The 19,621-nt window shown below is 36.7% G+C and overlaps 1 protein-coding gene across 3 annotated transcripts in view; it reads right to left on the bottom strand.

The window, feature by feature from the left end:
* Positions 1-7,268: 7,268 nt before the first annotated feature.
* UBE2D3 (ubiquitin conjugating enzyme E2 D3) overlaps positions 7,269-19,621 on the bottom strand; it is a 38,514-nt gene continuing 26,161 nt past the window's right edge. For all 3 annotated transcript variants that reach the window (XM_070757944.1, XM_070757943.1, XM_070757945.1), the window contains 6 exons: positions 16,869-16,932; positions 16,689-16,720; positions 14,582-14,659; positions 12,419-12,524; positions 10,567-10,660; positions 7,269-8,582 (listed from right to left, as the gene is read on the bottom strand). In XM_070757944.1, the coding sequence (XP_070614045.1) occupies positions 8,537-8,582; positions 10,567-10,660; positions 12,419-12,524; positions 14,582-14,659; positions 16,689-16,720; positions 16,869-16,932 (420 nt within the window). In that variant the 3' untranslated portion in view covers positions 7,269-8,536. The remainder of the gene's footprint in view (positions 8,583-10,566; positions 10,661-12,418; positions 12,525-14,581; positions 14,660-16,688; positions 16,721-16,868; positions 16,933-19,621) is intronic.

The following is a 19,621-nucleotide window of genomic DNA, read 5'->3' as shown; positions in this document are numbered from 1 at the left end:
TATGAGTGATGTCAAACTGGCAATCTCCATTCTGGCCACGCCCACCCTGGACCCTTGAGGGGGAAAAAAAACCCTTGATGCGGTCCTCAGTGAAATCAAGTTTGACACCCGTCTTAGCTAATTTTTAGTCATAATGACCAGGTCATAAATGAGGCTTTGTTTTCAAGCATCATAGACTTCTTTCCACCCCTTAATATCTAATGTTGTTGATTAAAGAGCTTACCATCCAATCCCATAATCGATTAAAATACATTTTCAGTCATGTAAATCATGTAAATCACTCTTTCAATAAGATGAAATTTAATTTTATAGTTGACCTGTTTCACTGCAAGAGCACAAAATACCTTATTAAGATATCTAGTTTGCTGAACTTCCGAAATATATAGACCATATATTTATTATCCAGATTCCATAATTAAAACATACTGAATGCAACTTACTAAATTCTTTCAAGTAGTAATTTTATTAAAAATTATTAAAAATTACAACCAGTTATAAAAAACTAATATAAAGAACAATAAAAACAATAAAAATAAAGCTACAGAAAAGAACACTTTCAACAATCTTGATCTTCAGCCGCTTCAAATAATGTCCTAAAACTTGATTTGTTTCTTTGATCTTCACACAAAATTATTCAAAGCTTTAACAAGCTTTTTTGTATATCCAATTTAGGAAATATTTTCAGGTCACTCTCTTGGTTTGATACTTGTACATCCTTTTTAATTATTAAGACATTGGCCGTTGGTTTTGTTTTTGTATCTTTTCCCATATGATTCTTGTAGCTTGTCCTTTTTAAATCCTTTCAGTCATCTGGCAAAACTTGTTCTTCCATAAATAAAGTGTATTTATAGAGGCAAACATTCTTTAACTTCTGGTTATTTGTTCAAAAATATCCTTCAATATGTCAAAATGTTAAAATATTTTGCTCCATTCTCCAGTATGTCCTTCTCATTTAATTGTAATCTTTAGTAACTTCTGGTTCCCATTAGTATCCAAGCTTCAAAGAACCATCCCATCATGCTATTTTTTTTTTAAAAAATCAAAAGTAAAGTATTTCCAACATATGAATTATTGTAATTAATTCTAGAATCTTATTTCAAATTTATCTGGATCTTTAGTACAATTTGTAGCTTTTTAAAAAATCAGTTTTAATCATGTTTCTGCTTTGAAATGGTTTTTTAAATGCTTAAACTTGTATTTAAATTGTGTCCCCTTGTTCTTAGATTGTGTCCCCTTGTTCTTGTGTTCACTTTCCTGTTAAACACAAGAACAAGGGGACACAATCTGAAGTTAGTTGGGGGAAAGATCAAAGGCAACATGAGAAAGTATTATTTTACTGAAAGAGTAGTAGATCCTTGGAACAAACTTCCAGCAGACGTGGTTGGTAAATCCACAGTAACCGAATTTAAACATGCCTGGGATAAACACATATCCATCCTAAGATAAAATACAGAAAATAGTAAAAGGGCAGACTAGATGGACCATGGGGTCTTTTTCTGCCGTCAGTCTTCTATGTTTCTATGTTTCTAAATCTTTTTTGGGTAAGCATTGAAAGAAAATTATCTCAAGCTGTCAAACTTGTCAATCCAGTTTTCCAAAAACTGAAAAGCAGTAAACAAACAATTTCTGAATCTGATTAGAAAAAGAAGTAGAGAACCCAATGTCTTTAAGGGTGCTAACTCTGAGTTATCAGGATTATCTGTTCTCTTCTCTTCCAAAGGAACAAATGTAATGAGCACTTGTGGGCAATCTCAGATCCTCGGGTTCTCCCCCAAAGTCTCCCAAGATACAGAATTCACATGACTTTTTATGCTGCTGAGAATTGTGGTAACAACAATTGCACCAATGAGTGTCTTGGTGGTGAAAGATTCTAGATCTTGAAAAAAAAAAGGCACCTCTACTTACGAACGCCTCTACTTACGAAATTTTCTAGATGAGAACCAAGTGTTCAAGATTTTTTTTGCCTCTTCTCAAGAACAATTTTCCACTTATAAACCCGAGCCTCCGAAACTGTAACCGGAAAAGGCAAGGAGAAGCCTCTGTGGGGCCTCTCTAGGAATCTCCTGGGAGGACACAGGGCAGGAAAAGGCAGGGAGAAGCCTCTGTGGGGCCACCCTAGGAATCTCCTGGGAGGAAACAGGGCCTCCACCCTCCCTGTGGTTTTCCCAATCGCACGGATTATTTGTTTTAAATTGATTCCTATGGGAAAAATTGCTTCTTCTTACAAACTTTTCTACTTAAGAACCTGGTCACAGAACAAATTAAGTTCGTAAGTAGAGGTACCACTGTATGTTATTAATTGACCACAAAAGGGCTTGATGATGGTTAGACAATTTGGAATTCAACAAATATATACGGTAGGAGATAGGAATTCAATGGTTAGATTACTATACATGAAATTTCAGTGTTCAGAAATGAAGTATCACCAAATATTAGTTCTGAAATCATTAGTACTGTTATCATCCCAGGAAGCACGTGGTTCTTTAAGAGTAAACAGCATGTTCACATGAAAATGTGTCTGATACTTCCATAATCTTTAAAGCCAATAATTATCAAGGTTTTTATTTTCCATTTAATTTTAATAGCAATAATCTAGGAAAAAAGTACCAAAAGAGCACATACCTTGTAGTGCTTTCAATGGAACACTTTTATAAGAACACCAAGACTTTGTAGTGCTTTTAACGGGGGGGAAAAAGCTAACACAACTAGTTATACGGTTGGTGTCTATTAAAACAGGAAGTGACTTGGGCTGTTTATGAAAAAAATTGTTTTGTTATGAAGAAGTGAAAGATTAAAATCTGCAGGACAAAAAAAATGTCTCTAGATTTATAGCATGATTATCTTGGTAGTTTCTCATATTTTTCTCAGCACAGAATTTCAGTCCTTTTGTGTGTATTGAAACCCTAATTAGAAACCCAATGACATAATGGTTTTTGTTAAATTTGTGAAGTACTCAGGATAGAAAATTTCAACACATCCTAAATACACATGTATTTGGATAGGACTGCCATGCCAGGCTACACCCATTGCTTACTGGTGTCAGAGAACTTTTAAATACAGAGGCCAGCTAAATATTATGTTCCTTGATTAGAATAGACCAAACCAAAACTAACCACCAATCACAATAGCTCCCCCTCATATTAAATGTATTTACTTTTTAGGAATACAGTATTCTAAGGACATGTGTCGATAAAATAAGCGTTGAGAAGAAAATTGCCAATTGTAACATTTAATGCAATTCGTGTAAGTTGTCTATTGGAGCCTGTCTTTTAATACACTATATCAGTGTTTCCCAACCTTGGCAACTTGAAGATATCTGGACTTCAACTCCCAGAATTCCCCAGCCAGCATTTGCTGGCTGGGGAATTCTGGGAGTTGAAGTCCAGATATCTTCAAGTTGCCAAGGTTGGGAAACACTGCACTATATAATTGAGGAGAGCAACCCATGATTCAGGTGGACCACATCTTCTCCTGTGACAACTTGATTGAAAAGTACATGGTCCAAATGCTTATTTCCATACATTGAAGAGCCCCGAGTGAAAATGTTTACATTCAAAATGAAATATTTTTTTTAAATTTGCTGAGCAAATGTCCCAAATCTGTTTCAGTGAACCAGAAGTGATTCTAGCAGATGCTTTGATCAAAACATGCATCTATTGTGAACCTTTTGTGTAATTTCCAGAGCCAGCAAAAAATAATAGCCACACATAAAATGTTTTCCTTTGGCCTTCACATTTAGAGGGAGGGAGGTGGAGAAAGGGGGGGAGAGAGATATTAATAGGCAAACCAAGTTATATTCACATTCTTCTTGTAGGGACATCGATCACCCCAGACCAGGAGTAGGCAAAGTTGGCTCTTCTATGACATATGGACTTCGACTCCCAGAATTCCTGAACTAGCATGATTACCTCAGGAATTCTGGGAGTTGAAGTCCACAATTCATAGAAGAGCCAACTTTGCCAACTCTACCCCAGACAAATATCAAGGGAGAGGGGACTGCATTTTTTCCCCTAAAGAATGGCAGGGCCAGTACCAATGAAGCATTGGACATGTGAGATTATTCCAAAAGGCAAACAGTGTTATCTCTAAATGACATATCTTCTGGGTCCCAACTGGTGGCACTTCAAGGGAGGAACCTCAAGCATGGCCACACTATTAGAATGAGTAGGATGGCTACTCTTGGGGAAAAGACATCTATCAACTATCTTGACTTGTGCCATGTGGGGTTTTAGAGAGAACTTAGCCAGATGTTTTACTGTTATTAGCGTGATTTTTTTTTTTTAAACTATTGGAAGCATAATTTTTTTAAAAATCAAGTTTATGTTTACACTTCAATTTTTATTCCTAACTCTAATTAGGTTCAAATACGACTTTTCTTTCCATACGAGGCTCTCTAAAACAAGCCTCCTTTAATTCCATGGATGAAATGACTGACCCAAGTATTCTTAACTTGGGTTCTATTTTGATTTCATTTAGCAATTTCCTTGCCTGGTGCAGTTACACAGAAGAGCAGTAAGATACTTGAAGTCAGCTATACAAATGCCCTTCCTACAGACCACAGTAGCCAAGGTTGCTGGCAGCTCTGATTTAGCAATACCCAATTTGGAGCGAGTTCTTTTTCTCAGATGCATTTTATAATAAACCAGGCATGATTATATTAAAAAAAAGCAACATGGACATTTAATGAAAAGCAAACCATGTGCGGAAGTGGCTTTCAGAACACCCCATATTATATTAATATAAGAGTCAGGTTTCAACTTGAGAAAATCAAGGACAACTTCAAGATGTATTTCGTATGCCGTCTACTCTCAAAAGTTCAGACCTGCCCTAAAATTTATAGATGGTTTATAGGCCCAACGGCATGGTCATTAGTCACTTTTATCATAAACCTGCAATTTTCAATACTCCAGCATTAATTAAATAACACAAGGATGTAACAAAAACTCAGCCCCAGTTTCTTTACAGCAAGGCTACTTCTCTAATCAGTAGAAAAACAGTTGTAGGAGTGTTACATACACACAGCTCAGGACTAAGGCCAAAAATAGTGATCAACCACTATGAAATGCCCTAGAGCCACTTAACAGGTTAGTCAATAAAACCACAAATACTAGAGTTAAATTTAAAGCTAGTCAAACCAGTAGTGTATTATATTGTAAACAGAAAGGCTGTTCCCTTTTAGTTACTGAAAACTACTTAAGTACGTAACATGGCCCTGAAGATAATTTAGCCTCATCTATAAAAAGAAAGTTGAGTCTGCCAAGTTATTTCCGGGAAATAGGAGAGCAAGGAATGCATGAGTTGAATTAAGATCTATACTAATATCTTAAATGAGAGGGTAAAGTTAGTTAAAAATCCAATGTATTATTACTGCTAACAACGCCTGCTGTGTGTGTGTATGTATGTTAAGATCACACAAACCAACTATATCCAGCATTGGGATGTGAGAAAGAGTTCAAGACCAAGATTCAATCTTTTTTCAGCTCATAGCCTCTAGAAAAAAATGAAATATCAGCAGTTCTTGTGTAGTAACTGTCTTGTTTTGTTCATTTAGGACTATAATGAAAAAGTAACTTTATGACCAATCCCTGTGACAACCTGCGTAAAGCAAAGAAAACTTTGGTATTCAGGGATCATGAAGATAAGCAACTGTATTCATTTGATGACTGCTTTGCTTAACAGACAGGTTGCCAATGCCCAATTGTGGTTCCTAAATGAGGATTATCTGTATTTACTCTGCAAAGTAGAATTCTATTTTGCTTGCCTGGTTGTCATACACACTAGGACTATAACATGATTCCAAGACCAATTAGGGACATGCCAAAAAGGCAGATAAATAATTTCATGTATTGCACAAACAACTACATCTACATGACCTCAACATACCTGAGATCACTACTGCACTGGTAGACAAAATGATTTGGAGATAGCAATCTTATTTTGCCATCCTCCAAAGATTGATCAATGATGAAAAGTAAATGTCATGACACTCTTTATATTTATTAAACACTCTGATAGGATAGAATCAAATAGAACCAAATCAATTCTTTTCCAAGGCTAAGTAAGTTATTGAAACTTTTCCAAACATAAATGTTTAGCAGTACAAAGGTCTTGGAATTATAAACTGAGTGTAGTATAGAAGTGAATTCTGAAATAGGTATTTATACAGAAAATTTAGTCCACCCAAGTTCCTGATCTTTACAAGTAAGACTATACAGCAGAATAGCCAACTTTAACCTATTAATATTCAAGCTATGAGTTATTGTTATTTTGTCAAGAATGTGAGGAGGGGAAAAGAAGGTTATATGTAGCATGCCACAGAATGTAAAATGATTCAGGAAAGGCAAAGGTTCTTCTGTAATTACAACTACACGACAATCAAGTCTTATATGTTTAAGCCAGCAATCAGTGTTAAACTGTGAAATGTTTTTCTATCAAAGTTGTGCACAGGTTATATAAGCAATCCGTGTTATATCAGACAACAGTTTGTATATGAGATTAAAATGTAAGTTATATCATGTGAAGGCAACAGAAATAGGCTTTACAGATATGTTGGAACTATAATCTGAATGTATCTAAAGGGCACCAAGTTGAAGGAGGCTACCTTAGCAACATTTTAGTAAAAATGCCATGTTTCCTATTAAGGATTTTATTGCAAACTTAACAAAGGAGCCTTATTTTAATTGTTGGCTCTGATTCTTCAAGTAATCTTTCCTCACCCTGTAAAATGGTTTTTACTTGCATTGTAATATATCCAAAGCACTTGGGTGGAACTCGGTGTACCAGAATGACAACACTGAATTCACCAAAATATGATTTTTTTTAAAAAAAAAAGTTGAAACAAATCATGGTCAAACCTGTTCCCCTTTCATAGAATGTATAGTCTACATTTATTTTACAATGATATTTCCAAAATTATGTTGAGGAAAAAAACATTAGGATGCACACAGCGGTGCTAAAGGTGGAAGTAGAAGTGGCAGAGGCACACACCCGTAGTACAGGACTAGCAAATACTGAACTGTAGACCTGGATGGAGACAAAATGATGATGCAGAAAGGATAAAATCCATAATTATCAAACAAGAATTAGTGGCACAAGTCAGTGCTTCTTAAAACAGAAAACACTGTAGCAATGACTTTATTAATTTTTAGTCACCCTGAAATAGTGACCCTCGCAGCAAAAATATTTTGTTAATATAGGTGGTAGCATGATAATCCTTTGGACAGCAAACATCCACATTGAAAAGTCACTTCAACACAACCTCATGACAATTCCCACATCAAACAGTACTTTATTTTGCAAATTTTGCCTCTTTACTCCCAACAAAAAAGATCTTTCAGCTGTCAAGTATACAAGGCGAAAAAATGCTTCTCTGTTAGCAAGCTGGGTGCATTTGGTGAAGTCTCCACAATACACCTGTACATATATCAGCTGGATTCCAAGTCTTTAATTGAAAACTTGGTTCCCAGGACCTTGTGTAGCTCACTAAAGTCTACACTACTAGGTTAGCTTATTAATTCTGCATATTCCAGGGCTGATCAATGTGTCAACCTGATCACAGAACAAGTATTATAACTGAACATGGCAAAAGGTTCACTCTACTAACTTCACATCATTATTTGATGTCAAACAATGAGGCAAATCCCAACAAGTATATACAAAAACCACCTTTGCTTTTACAAAAGACTTTTGTTTCCCATACTGATTAATTCAGGCAGCTAACTCATTGGTTTATGTAACTTTATTGAAGAAAATAAAATCAATTACTAGGAGAGCTATTAGTTGATCATTCATCCATTGACAACTTGCATCATTTATTCAGTGCTATATTAAACTGCTGTGGAAGATAGATTAACTAATAGCTCCAAGCATCCTAACAAAATTTAAATGAGAATTACAAAAATGTTCCGAGACCCTATTTTGGAATACAAGGGATGTTGGACTTCCAATCTCCATTCTCTGTAGAACAAGAACTGGTCATTCCTTTATTGACATGCATAAGATACATCACGTGTTCTGTTCTGATGATGCTACAATTTCTGTACCAATTCTCCAGCCATACCAGTTATGAGCACAAGTATGTCATGAAACCTCAGTCTCTAACACTGGAAGGTTTTAAAACAAGATGGATGATGCTACAGCAATGCTATTTCCTGTGATGTGAGCAAACTGAACATCCATCTCCCCTCCCTTTGGGTGATATCTTCAGAAGAACTGTTAGAGCAGTGAGGAATGATTTCAATCTCATAACCAAGTTAGGAGTGAAGACATTGGCCACAACACACATGCTCCATTTAAAGAATTCTGAATCTTGGGCAATTGTTCTTGTATAACTACTTTACAAATTCTAAAAAGCAGTTATTGTCCAAAGCTGGAAGAGCTAAAGTCTTCTCAGATGAGCATGTGCATGAATGGATAGAGGTAAATTAAAAAAAAAATGAGGTCTGATAGGGGAGCAGCCGGATAAGAAAATCAAAAAAGAACAGTAATTTAAAGTTTATTCCAGCTATAATGCAGGTTATTCTGACTTAAGGTAGCATCACATGGCATACTTCTGAGTCCATTCTCGAGATATTCTGTTGTACCTGGAAAAGGGGGGGAAAAGCTTTTTTAAAAGTTACATATAATATTACATATAGATATACATACATATCAGAAAAAATAGAGCCAGCAATAAAAATGTAACTCATTATGAAGTTACGTGCTGGCCTTTGTCTACAATAAAGCTTTGATGTGACAATTACATAGTTCTTTGCAGTAATTCCTGAACATAATCACTTACACTAACTTTACAAAATATTTAATGTATTCCAATGAAATCTGGAGGAAAAAAGTTCCTAAAATAGAAATAATGTATAACAGGAATATCTCAAATCATTTTGAAAATGGCTACCAATGAAAAAAAATCTAATTGGTTTTCTGTAAATGTGAACAATGTGAAGGGAGGTTTTCCCAAGTGGTCATGTAAAAAAGCCATATTCTCTTTAAAAAATTTTTAATAAATTCATTTAAAAAAAATAACTAAAATCTACTTAGCCTTTTTAGTATTCTTAGCCTTCTTAATTTATTTATTTATTTATTTATTTATTCGATTTTTATGCCGCCCTTCTCCTTAGACTCAGGGCGGCTTACAACATGTTAGCAATAGCACTTTTTAACAGAGCCAGCCTATTGCCCCCACAATCCGGGTCCTCATTTTACCCACCTCGGAAGGATGGAAGGCTGATATTAATATTCTTATTCAAAGTTTTGGGTTACATTGAGTCATTCATTCCAAAAAGTAAGACAAATTTTATGTCTTGCCTTTGAATGTGATTACTCAATTTATTTGATTAAAAAGTGTTAACGAGAATATAAAAACCAGGAAATTATAATTCTTGATGTGCAGTATCCCTATCATTTCCTATTATTCAAAACAATTCTACTAACTGGTATCAACTCCAGTGTTCACTTGGTCATTTGGATAGCATTAAGAGTGTGAAACATCAACATAATATTTTTGGCACTATTTTAAAAGTTTTGCAGTGAATTCTGGACACAGTACACTTGCCAATTTTGTTATAGTATCTAAAAATACAAAGTAATGCATATTATAAATCACGTAATATGCAAGTATAAGTGGATCTTTTTCTAGCAAAACGTCACACAAGCATCACAAACAGATCCTTAGATACTAAATATAGCCAGCCTCTCACATAAGCAGGGACTATGAGAGAACTGTGCAGAATTCCACTGAAATCAAGTCAGTGCTAATTTACATGCTCCGTTATTATGTTAGTATCTACCTATACATGCCTATAGGCTTTTTTACATCTAAATTTAATCTTCTAAGTAATTTAAATTATAAGTTGAGTCACAGTCACATTTGTGCTGAATAGGACCCAAAACACTTACCAGTTAAGTGCATTTTTTTCAGGACAAAGAATATCTACAAACTTTTAAATATTTGACTATACTCATCTAGTCATGCAGATAAGCTTCCCACACTGAATACAATTCAAGCAGTTAAAACTTTGTATTTTCAGTAACTTGAACAATCTTTTGTTAGTTAATCCAGTGCTTTGAGCATGCTGCACTCAAGTGCTGAAGTCCCCACGTCATTAATGCAGCATGAAGTGCAGTCTTACCCTACAGCATAGCGTATTTCTCTGTCCACTCTCTTGCTAACCTATTGTACCTAATTAGATAAGTATATTTAGTAACAAAGACAAGCCAATACAGCCCTATTAAATTTATCTCGGCAGATTTAATTGCCAACCAAAGCAGAACTACGAATAGATAATTTTGATGTAACTAGCTTACTTCAAAACAGAAATGTCAAAGTAGCACGCAACTTTTGTTACACCTAACTGAAAACTATTACCAAAAATAATTAAATAACAGTTCTCATTTATAAATTGTCCATAACATTTCTAAACTTGAAAGTAATTTTTTACAATGTAAAAATTATGGGGGGGAAACACAAATATTTTACCCAATTCTTTTTTAAATAGCAGCAATTACTCAACTGTTCTCGAGCTACATTTCACCTCTATATCATTTTCCCCTAAAAAATGAAGTTATACTTACTTGTCTCTGTCTGTTTTATAGATGCGCGCAATCTCTGGCACTAGGGGATCATCTGGATTTGGATCACATAGCAGTGAACAAATGGATAAGAGAACTGAAAGAAATAGAAAAGAGCTTATAGAAAAATTGTAAATAGTTCAAAGAACAAGTTATTTACTTCTACATGTGCAAGTAAAACATACAATCCAATTTATTTTACTTCAAAAAGATTGTTTCTAGTTAAAAAAAAACATCCTAACTTGGTCACCAGAAACTTTATACTTTGTTTGTTCAGTCCCTATGTAACCCTGTCACCACACTATTCTGAATATTTTGATAAACCAAATTGTTTCAGTTTGAATTCATAGGGATCACTGATCTGTGTGCCAAATCAAGATTCTTTGGCTTCTTGGTATTGTTAAAGCCATATAGGTCTAAACAAAATCTACATGGCTTTAATAATACCTTTGGCTTTGCCTAGCAAGAAACCACTCAGCTTCTCTTTAATGACCGAACCTTAAGCCTTAAAGATACTTGTTCTGCTTCAACAGGAACTGGCAGTTTCTAACATCAGTGAGAACATGGAACAATTGTATAATATTAATAACAACATCAATAATGATGTGATAGGGAAGTGAAACTACAAAAAGCACAACAACCTCACCATGTGATTGCATAGTTCAAGCATCAACTGAAGCTAAATATCTTGAATTGAATTCCACTTTGTTCATACTACTCTCTTACTACTAATATTTTTGGGATCTTTTTCTGAAAAAATTGAGAGAAAACTGTGCAACAACTGCATGTCTGGGAAAAGTACTGGTGGATAGTTGCCTCAAAGTAACAGTCAAATATCAGGCTAAAATAGAAAGGAAAGTAAGACAAATTCTAGTAGAAACATAGAAACATAGAAGACTGATGGCAGAAAAAGACCTCATGGTCCATCTAGTCTGCCCTTACACTATTTCCTGTATTTTATCTTATAATGGATCTATGTTTATCCCAGGCATGTTTAAATTCAGTTACTGTGGATTTACCAACAATGTCTGCTGGAAGTTTGTTCCAAGGATCTACTTACTCTTTCAGTGAAATAATATTTTCTCACGTTGCTTTTGATCTTTCCCCCAACTAACTTCAGATTGTGTCCCCTTGGTTCTTGTGTTCACTTTCCTATTAAAAACACTTCCCTCCTGAACCTTATTTAACCCTTTAACATATTTAAATGTTTCGATCATGTCCCCCCTTTTCCTTCTGTCCTCCAGACTATACAGATTGAGTTCATGAAGTCTTTCCTGATACGTTTTATGCTTAAGACCTTCCACCATTCTTGTAGCCCGTCTTTGGACCCGTTCAATTTTGTCAATATCTTTTTGTAGGTGAGGTCTCCAGAACTGAACACAGTATTCCAAATGTGGTCTCACCAGTGCTCTATATCACAATCTCCCTCTTCCTGCTTGTTATACCTCTAGCTATAACAAGCAAGGAATACAGTACTAGGAATGTGCAAAATTCGTCAATGTAGGAAAAGATCATTCTGGAAAATTCGAAAACAAATCCTTTCAAACCATATTCCAGGGGCAATTCAGAATTACCGAAATAAATTTTTCAATCTAGAAACAGGGTAATTCCATGGGTCGTCCAAATCCAAAACATAGGTCTTTCAACCAGAATACTTTGAATTATTTCAATTTGCTAACCTGCCCTTGGAATGACATGATCTGGGAGGAAACAAAAGTTTCAAGAGTTCTCTAGAATATTCTGTTCCTGGAATGACAAATTTTGTATAATCTAAATATAAAGCACACACACATTCAAGCTGCTTGTCAATAAAATGCAAAGAAGTCAATATCAACAATCATCCAAATGCGCTTACCTTTAGAAATAGTTAAAGCAGGAGACCACTGTGACCTTAGAATGTCAAGACAAATGCTGCCATTACTGTTAATATTTGGATGATAAATTCTTGTTGTAAATGCAACCTAAAAAATTAAGATACATCTGCAATCAATATAAAGATCCTTTTCAGATCAAAAATGTTAGTTCTCAATGTTTAGAATAGAGATAATTCTGCTTAACAATAGCAAAGAGAAAAATGTCTCCATATAATCTTGTTTTTTAATATACACAGCTTGCAATGTAATTCTACAAGTGGAATTGCTGCAAGATATATACATTCAATTCTACACAACCCCTATTTTTCTAATTAAGAAAAACCACTGTCAGCTTTTTCAGAAATATATTTGTGGTTAGTGTAAAATCTAATGTAAGCTATATCACATCACTTTTCTCTAGATTTGGTACTTGAAACTGCATGGGCAGGGGTGAGCTGTTTAGTACTGGGAGAAGTATCAAAATAAAACTGTTATAATTTTTATCGTTTGGAAATATGTATCTTTTCAATCAATTCCCAGAACTATTGTTACAATGTTTTATTATTTTCAGGCTGGTAAGAAAAATTCACAATGATGTTACACATGATAGACTCAAATAATATAGAAAGGTCAGTAAACAGTGAAAAATGGCCATTATGTTTTTTAAAAGCCCACAATACATTGTATACAACAGTCCAAATAGCCGTCTTTGGCTTTATAAAGTTTGTCATTAATCTTTAATGTCCTGAAAACATGTTCAGTAACTGCTGCTACAATCATAAAGCAAATATAAGTAACTCTGTAATTATTTGAATGTACTAGATGTGTAAACCAAAGGGTAATCAGTATAGAGATCTGAAGAAGCTGTTTCCTCCTTCATGCCTCTTTGGCAAGCCAAAATTCTTTAGCAATGGTGACAGTTGCCTACATGTTAGTGGGGGGTCAGAGGTCGACTCCGAGGTCTCTCCCTTGTGGGGTGCCTCAGGGGTCGGTCCTCTCCCCCCTGCTATTCAATATCTACATGAAACCGCTGGGTGAGATCATCCAAGGGCATGGGGTGAGGTATCGTCAGTACGCTGATGATACCCAGCTTTACATCTCCACCCCATGTCCAGTCAACGAAGCAGTGGAAGTGATGTGCTGGTGCCTGGAGGCTGTTGGGGTCTGGATAGGTGTCAACAGACTCAAACTCAACTCTGATAAGACGGAGTGGCTGTGGGTTTTGCCTCCCAAGGACAATTCCATCTGTCCTTCCATTACCCTGGGGGGGGGAAATTATTGACCCCCTCGGAGAGGGTCCGCAACTTGGGCGTCCTCCTCGATCCACAGCTCACATTAGAGAAACATCTTTCAGCTGTGGCGAGGGGGGCGTTTGCCCAGGTTCGCCTGGTGCACCAGTTGCGGCCCTATCTGGACCGGGACTCATTGCTCACAGTCACTCATGCCCTCATCACCTCGAGGTTCGACTACTGTAATGCTCTCTACATGGGGCTACCTTTGAAAAGTGTTCGGAAACTTCAGATCGTGCAGAATGCAGCTGCGAGAGCAGTCATGGGCTTACCTAGGTATGCCCATGTTTCACCAACACTCCGCAGTCTGCATTGGTTGCCGATCAACTTCCGGTCACAATTCAAAGTGTTGGTTATGACCTTTAAAGCCCTTCATGGCACTGGACCAGAATATCTCCGAGACTGCCTGCTGCCGCACGAATCCCAGCAACCGATTAGGTCCCACAGAGTGGGCCTTCTCCGGGTCCCGTCAACTAAACAATGTCGGTTGGCGGGCCCCAGGGGAAGAGCCTTCTCTGTGGCGGCCCTGGCCCTCTGGAATCAACTCCCCCCGGAGATTAGAACTGCCCCTACTCTCCTTGCCTTTCGTAAACTCCTTAAGACCCACCTCTGTCGTCAGGCACGGGGGAACTGAAACATCTCCCCCGGGCAGATACAATTTATGAATGGTATGTTTGTATGTATGTGTGTTTAGAATATGGGGTCTTTTAAATATTTTTAAACAGTAATTTAGATTTGTTGTAGATTGTTTTTTCACTTGTTGTGAGCCGCCCCGAGTCTGCGGAGAGGGGCGGCATACAAATCTAAATAATAAAATAAAAATAAAATAAAATGTGCAGATTCAATGTTTTAAATTAAGCTTCCATTTTTACTTACCTTAGGTGGCTTGAAAGGGTAGTCTGTAGGAAAATGAATTGTCAGAAAGAAAACACCGCCTTGATATGGACTGTCGTTCTGACGGAGAAGAAATTCAGAAGTTACAAATTTCTGTAGGAGCTATGATTTAGGAGACACTGAAACTAAACTATCTAACTAAAAATAAAAGTACCCGTAGCAAAATGGCAATCTCTGGTGATTTTGGTGCAGCAATTCTAATTGATGTTTCTTTGCTATACAGTAGTAGTAGATGTAAAGTCTCTAAAATAAAATACAGTGATGCCTCATCTTACGATCTTAATTGGTTCCAGGACGAGGTTTGTAAGGTGAAAAGTTTGTAAGACGAAACAATGTTTCCCATAGGAATCAATGGAAAAGCGATGAATGCGTGCAAGCCCAAAACTCAACCCTTTTGCCAGCCGAAGCGCCTGTTTTTGCGCTGCTGGGATTCCCCTGAGGCTCCGCTCCATGGGAAACCCCACCTCTGGACTTCCGTGTTTTTGTGATGCTGCAGGGGAATCCCAGCAGCGCAAAAATGGGTGCTTCGTTGGCAACGGAAGTCCGGAGGTGAAGTTTCCAGCGAGGGGAGCCTCAGGGGAATCCCAGCAGCGCAAAAACATGGAAGTCCTCGAAACTCCACCTCCGGACTTCCGTTGCCAGCGAAGCACCGATTTTTGCGCTGCTGGGATTCCCCTGCAGCATCGCAAAAACAAGGAAGTACGGAGGTGGTGTTTCCCATGGAGGGGAACCTCAGGGCAATCCCAGCAGTGCAAAAACGGGCCCTTCGCTGACAACAGAAGTCCGGAGGTGGGGCATCCCAGTGGCGGCAGCTTGGGTTTGTAAGGTGAAAATAGTTTGGAAGAGGCAAAAAAATCTTAAACCCTGGGTTTGTATCTTGAAAAGTTTGTGTGACGAGGGGGTTTGTAAGACGAGATATCACTGTACTAACATTTAAAAAACACACTTTCAAACGTTAAGAATGGGATGCACATAATAGGCTGACTTCAAAATTTCCTTCTGCATAGATAGTCCTAGAAATTTTCAACACTACAGCTACATGTTCCGACATAATAGAGAAGACAACAATGACATTTATGGACTGCTTTTGTTGGTATCAATATTGCTTCATGAATATTAAATTTATCCAACAGATCAGTTTCATCTATAATATTACATAATTTATAGGCTACAATACAGTTTATTTTATCATGATATACAAAATTGCCATGAATATGATGTACATTAAGTGCCCAAAGAAGCCATTATAGTTTTTCACAGGTTCAGTGTTACATAGAGCAGTGTTTTTCAACCAGTGTGCCGTGGCACACTAGTGTGCCGCGAGACATGGTCAGGTGTGCCGCGAAGCTCAGAGAGATAAAGAAAACAAGAGAAAGAGAGAAAGAAAGAGCAATAGAGAAAAAGAAAACAAGAGAGAAAGCAAGCAAGAGAGAGAAAGAAAGCGAGAGAGAGAGAAAGAAAGAAAGAAAGACAGAAAGAGAACAAGAGAGAAAGAAAGCAAGAGAGAGAGCAAGAGAGAGAGAGAAAGAAAGCAAGAGAGAGAGAGAAAGAGAGGGAGGGAAGGTGGGAGAGAGAAAGACATAGAGGGAAGTAGGGAGGGAGAGAGAAAGAGAGCAAAAAAGAGGAAAGAAGCAAGAGAGAAAGAGGGATGGAGAGAGAAAAAAAAGAGGGAGAGAAAGAGGGAGAGAGAAATACTGTAGAGCAAAAGGGAGGAATAGAGAATTTTTTTGTCCAAACTTTTTTTAGCGCCCCCCCCCCCCTTCAATGTGCCCCATGGTTTTGTAAATGTAAAAAATGTGCCGCGGCTCAAAAAAGGTTGAAAATCACTGACATAGAGGAACTATCTTGCTTATTTTTAATAAGTAAATTTATCTGAAATCTTAGGCAAAAGTGTTTCTATGCAAATTGTACATCAAAGATCATATTAGCACATTCTAAAGAATGCGCAATGGGAAAAACACTAAGTCCAATGAAAATATGCCAAAACCTGTGAACTTTATATCATATATAAGAACATAATAACATGTTTCTGGAATAACTTTTGTGTATATGACTTTAGAATGAATGTTAATAAAACTGCAGTACTTACAGGACCCATAATTGTAGCTTGCCAATGAAACACTGAATGACAAAGTGTGAAGGAAAGAGAAAAAAGGAAAAACTGTTATTTAAATGTTTTCCTGCCCCGCTAACCCCCCCCCCCTTCCCAATCCATATTGGCTTACAACAACCTGTTTAATAGAACCAATATGTATTATTAAAAACTTACTGTCATCTCCAACAGGGCCTGCAGAACACTGTGCTGGTGGGTCACGAGCCAAGTCACTAAGTTCCTGAAATAAAAACAATACTGTCAGATAATTACATGTTTCTGTCCCTTGCTCCTCCAGAGCATCAAGTCACACAAATGCTTTTGTACACCAGTTATCAAAAGAAATCCAACTTGATTTCAGATCAATAAATTAATTATATGCATAACAATGCAAGTATAAATATTGAAAAGCATTGTGGAATGGTCCAAACACTGCAAACATTTTATGAATAAAGTGATGTCTGAAATATTAATGCACACCCAAGCCATGGGAAGTTCTATGGTGCAACCATTCTAGATATAGTTCAAAGAGAAATAGAAGCTCCGTTTGCCACCAAATTTTACCTTAGGCACTTATAGGGGAACTAGGCTTTACACTGCAAATAAAAAGGAGCTACCTTTTAATTTGGTTTTCAAGCAATCTTAATGAAACCTAGGAAAATTCATATTTTCTCACAGAAAAACTTTCCTTCTCTTTCAAGAATGTCAATCTTGACCTGAAATGTATTTTAAATTCTATGGCCCTATCTTAAGAATTCTTAAATGAATTGGAACTTTTCATAATAGCCGAGGCAGCGTGTGATTAAAATTATATTAAAACTTAAGAGTGGGGGAAAGGACCTTTTTTGACACTAAGAAGCAGGGAGACAAGTAAAAGAAGTCCAAAATTGGAAGGCTATATGCTTAATTACTAAATATCTGAATTCTTAAGACATAATCAAAGACAGAAATAATGTTTAGTAATTTTTATGCACCAGCAAATACAAAGAATAAACAGCATCTAAAAACTGCAAGTCATATAGAGGGAGCCCTCGACTTGCAATGGCAATTGGAACCAGAATTTCTGCTGATAAGCATTTGGTCATAAAGCATAGATCCAAGAGTTATTATGTGAGGTGACTTCTCGCCAGCTTCCCATAACTAGTCAGTGGGCAAGCTGACAGGGAAGACTGTAAATGATAATCAGTTGCAACTGATTATAAGTACAAACTGGTTGTCAAGCGCCAAGACTGCGATCGCATGACCTCATATGTGTGTGTGTGACAGCAAGAATTCTGAAGACCTTTGCAACCATTGTTCAACACCATCATATTTCCAACGGTTGTAAGTCAAAGTCTACTTGTGAAACTTTTAAAATGGAAAGTAAGGCAACCATGGATGGTGTCTATACATGGGTGAGAAGTAAATATAGTAAACCAATCAAAGTAACACTCTTAAAGCTGCTCGGAGTCCATTTGGAGTGAGCGGCATATAAATACAATACAATAAATACAATACATACATACATACAGCCACTTAGTCTGAATATTTAAGCATACATAATACAATGAAGCTCAAAAGTCAGGCTTTGTTGAAAATTATATAAATTATATAATATTCAACTGGCTGCAATTTTCTTCTGAATATATATATTTGACACATGACCCCTCAACTAGTCTAAGTACAATAATATTTTCCCTAAAATATTAATAAAATGTCTTGCAACTGATCTGATTTTTGATCATTATATAACCTGTATAAAAAATACAGACTGTATAAAAGTATAGTCTCTGTGGACTTGTACAACATACAATCTAATCTCAAATCCTTTAGCGGCACTCATGGTTTGTTTATAACATCATCTATAGGAAACACTGAAAGAAGCAGGGCCATAGGAAGTTAAATTATTCATCTAACTTCCTCCATCTGAACTTAAAAAGACATACTGTAAAACAAAGTATCAGCCTCCAGTTTTAAATTTTTAAAAGTTTTAATTTTGTTTCAAATAATGTTTTTTTTGGTCTGCAAGTTATCTACTTAAAGATGTAATCTAGCAGGGAAGTCCTATTAGAGTGATAATCCACAGAAACTATTTTGCAAAATAAAGTGACTATACAGCATTTAAAATTTTTGTTGTGCTTTACTAAAACAGCCAGGCTGACCATCAGCACCTCCATGAACCAAATGATCAAGTTCCAACCAGCACTTGGTCATGATAACCAAAACTAGGCACAGAGCGGTCTGCATATTCAATATCTCCCTCCATGTTATATTATAATAATTTTAATAAAATTTGAAAAAATGCATTTCCTTTGGCAAATGTTTACATACTACGTAACTCAAGATTCAACAATAATGTTGTTGATTTTAAAAATTGCCTAAAAGCTGTGTACAAAAATTAAAGATACATTTCATAGGCCAAAACTTCGTACATAACCTGAACTTTATACCTAACAGAAAGCAGAGATATGCAGTATTCCTTTCACTGAATCTTTCTAATTAAGCAGATTTAACATCTCCGGTCTAAAGCAGGGCTTGGCAACCTTAAACACTCAAAGAGCCATTTCAAGCTGTTTCCCACAGAAAAGAAAACACCAGGAGCCACAAAACCTGGGTGGGCACTGCCAACTCGATGTCACTCACTCCCACAAGTCACAGGAACCCCCCAACCACACTTAGGTTTTGTGGCTTTCATGTTTTCTTTTCTATGGGAAACAGGTATCTCTCTCTCACTCCCTTTTCCCTCTCTCTAAAAATATCCATCACTTTTTTCCTCTCCCATCTATTTCCTCCCTCTCTCATCTCTCCCCTATCTCTTTCTCCCTCCCTCTCATTGCTTTCTCTCTCCCTCCCTTCACCTTTCTTTCTCCCTCCCTCTTTCATTCCTCTCTTTCTCCCTCCTTCTCCACTCTTTCTCCTATCTCTCTCCACTTCTCTCTCTGTGCTGAGGA

The sequence above is a fragment of the Erythrolamprus reginae genome, chromosome 7 (genome assembly GCF_031021105.1).
Source record: "Erythrolamprus reginae isolate rEryReg1 chromosome 7, rEryReg1.hap1, whole genome shotgun sequence".
Classification (NCBI taxonomy): Eukaryota; Metazoa; Chordata; class Lepidosauria; order Squamata; family Dipsadidae; genus Erythrolamprus; species Erythrolamprus reginae.
This window is presented reverse-complemented; position numbering and strand designations above follow the sequence as displayed.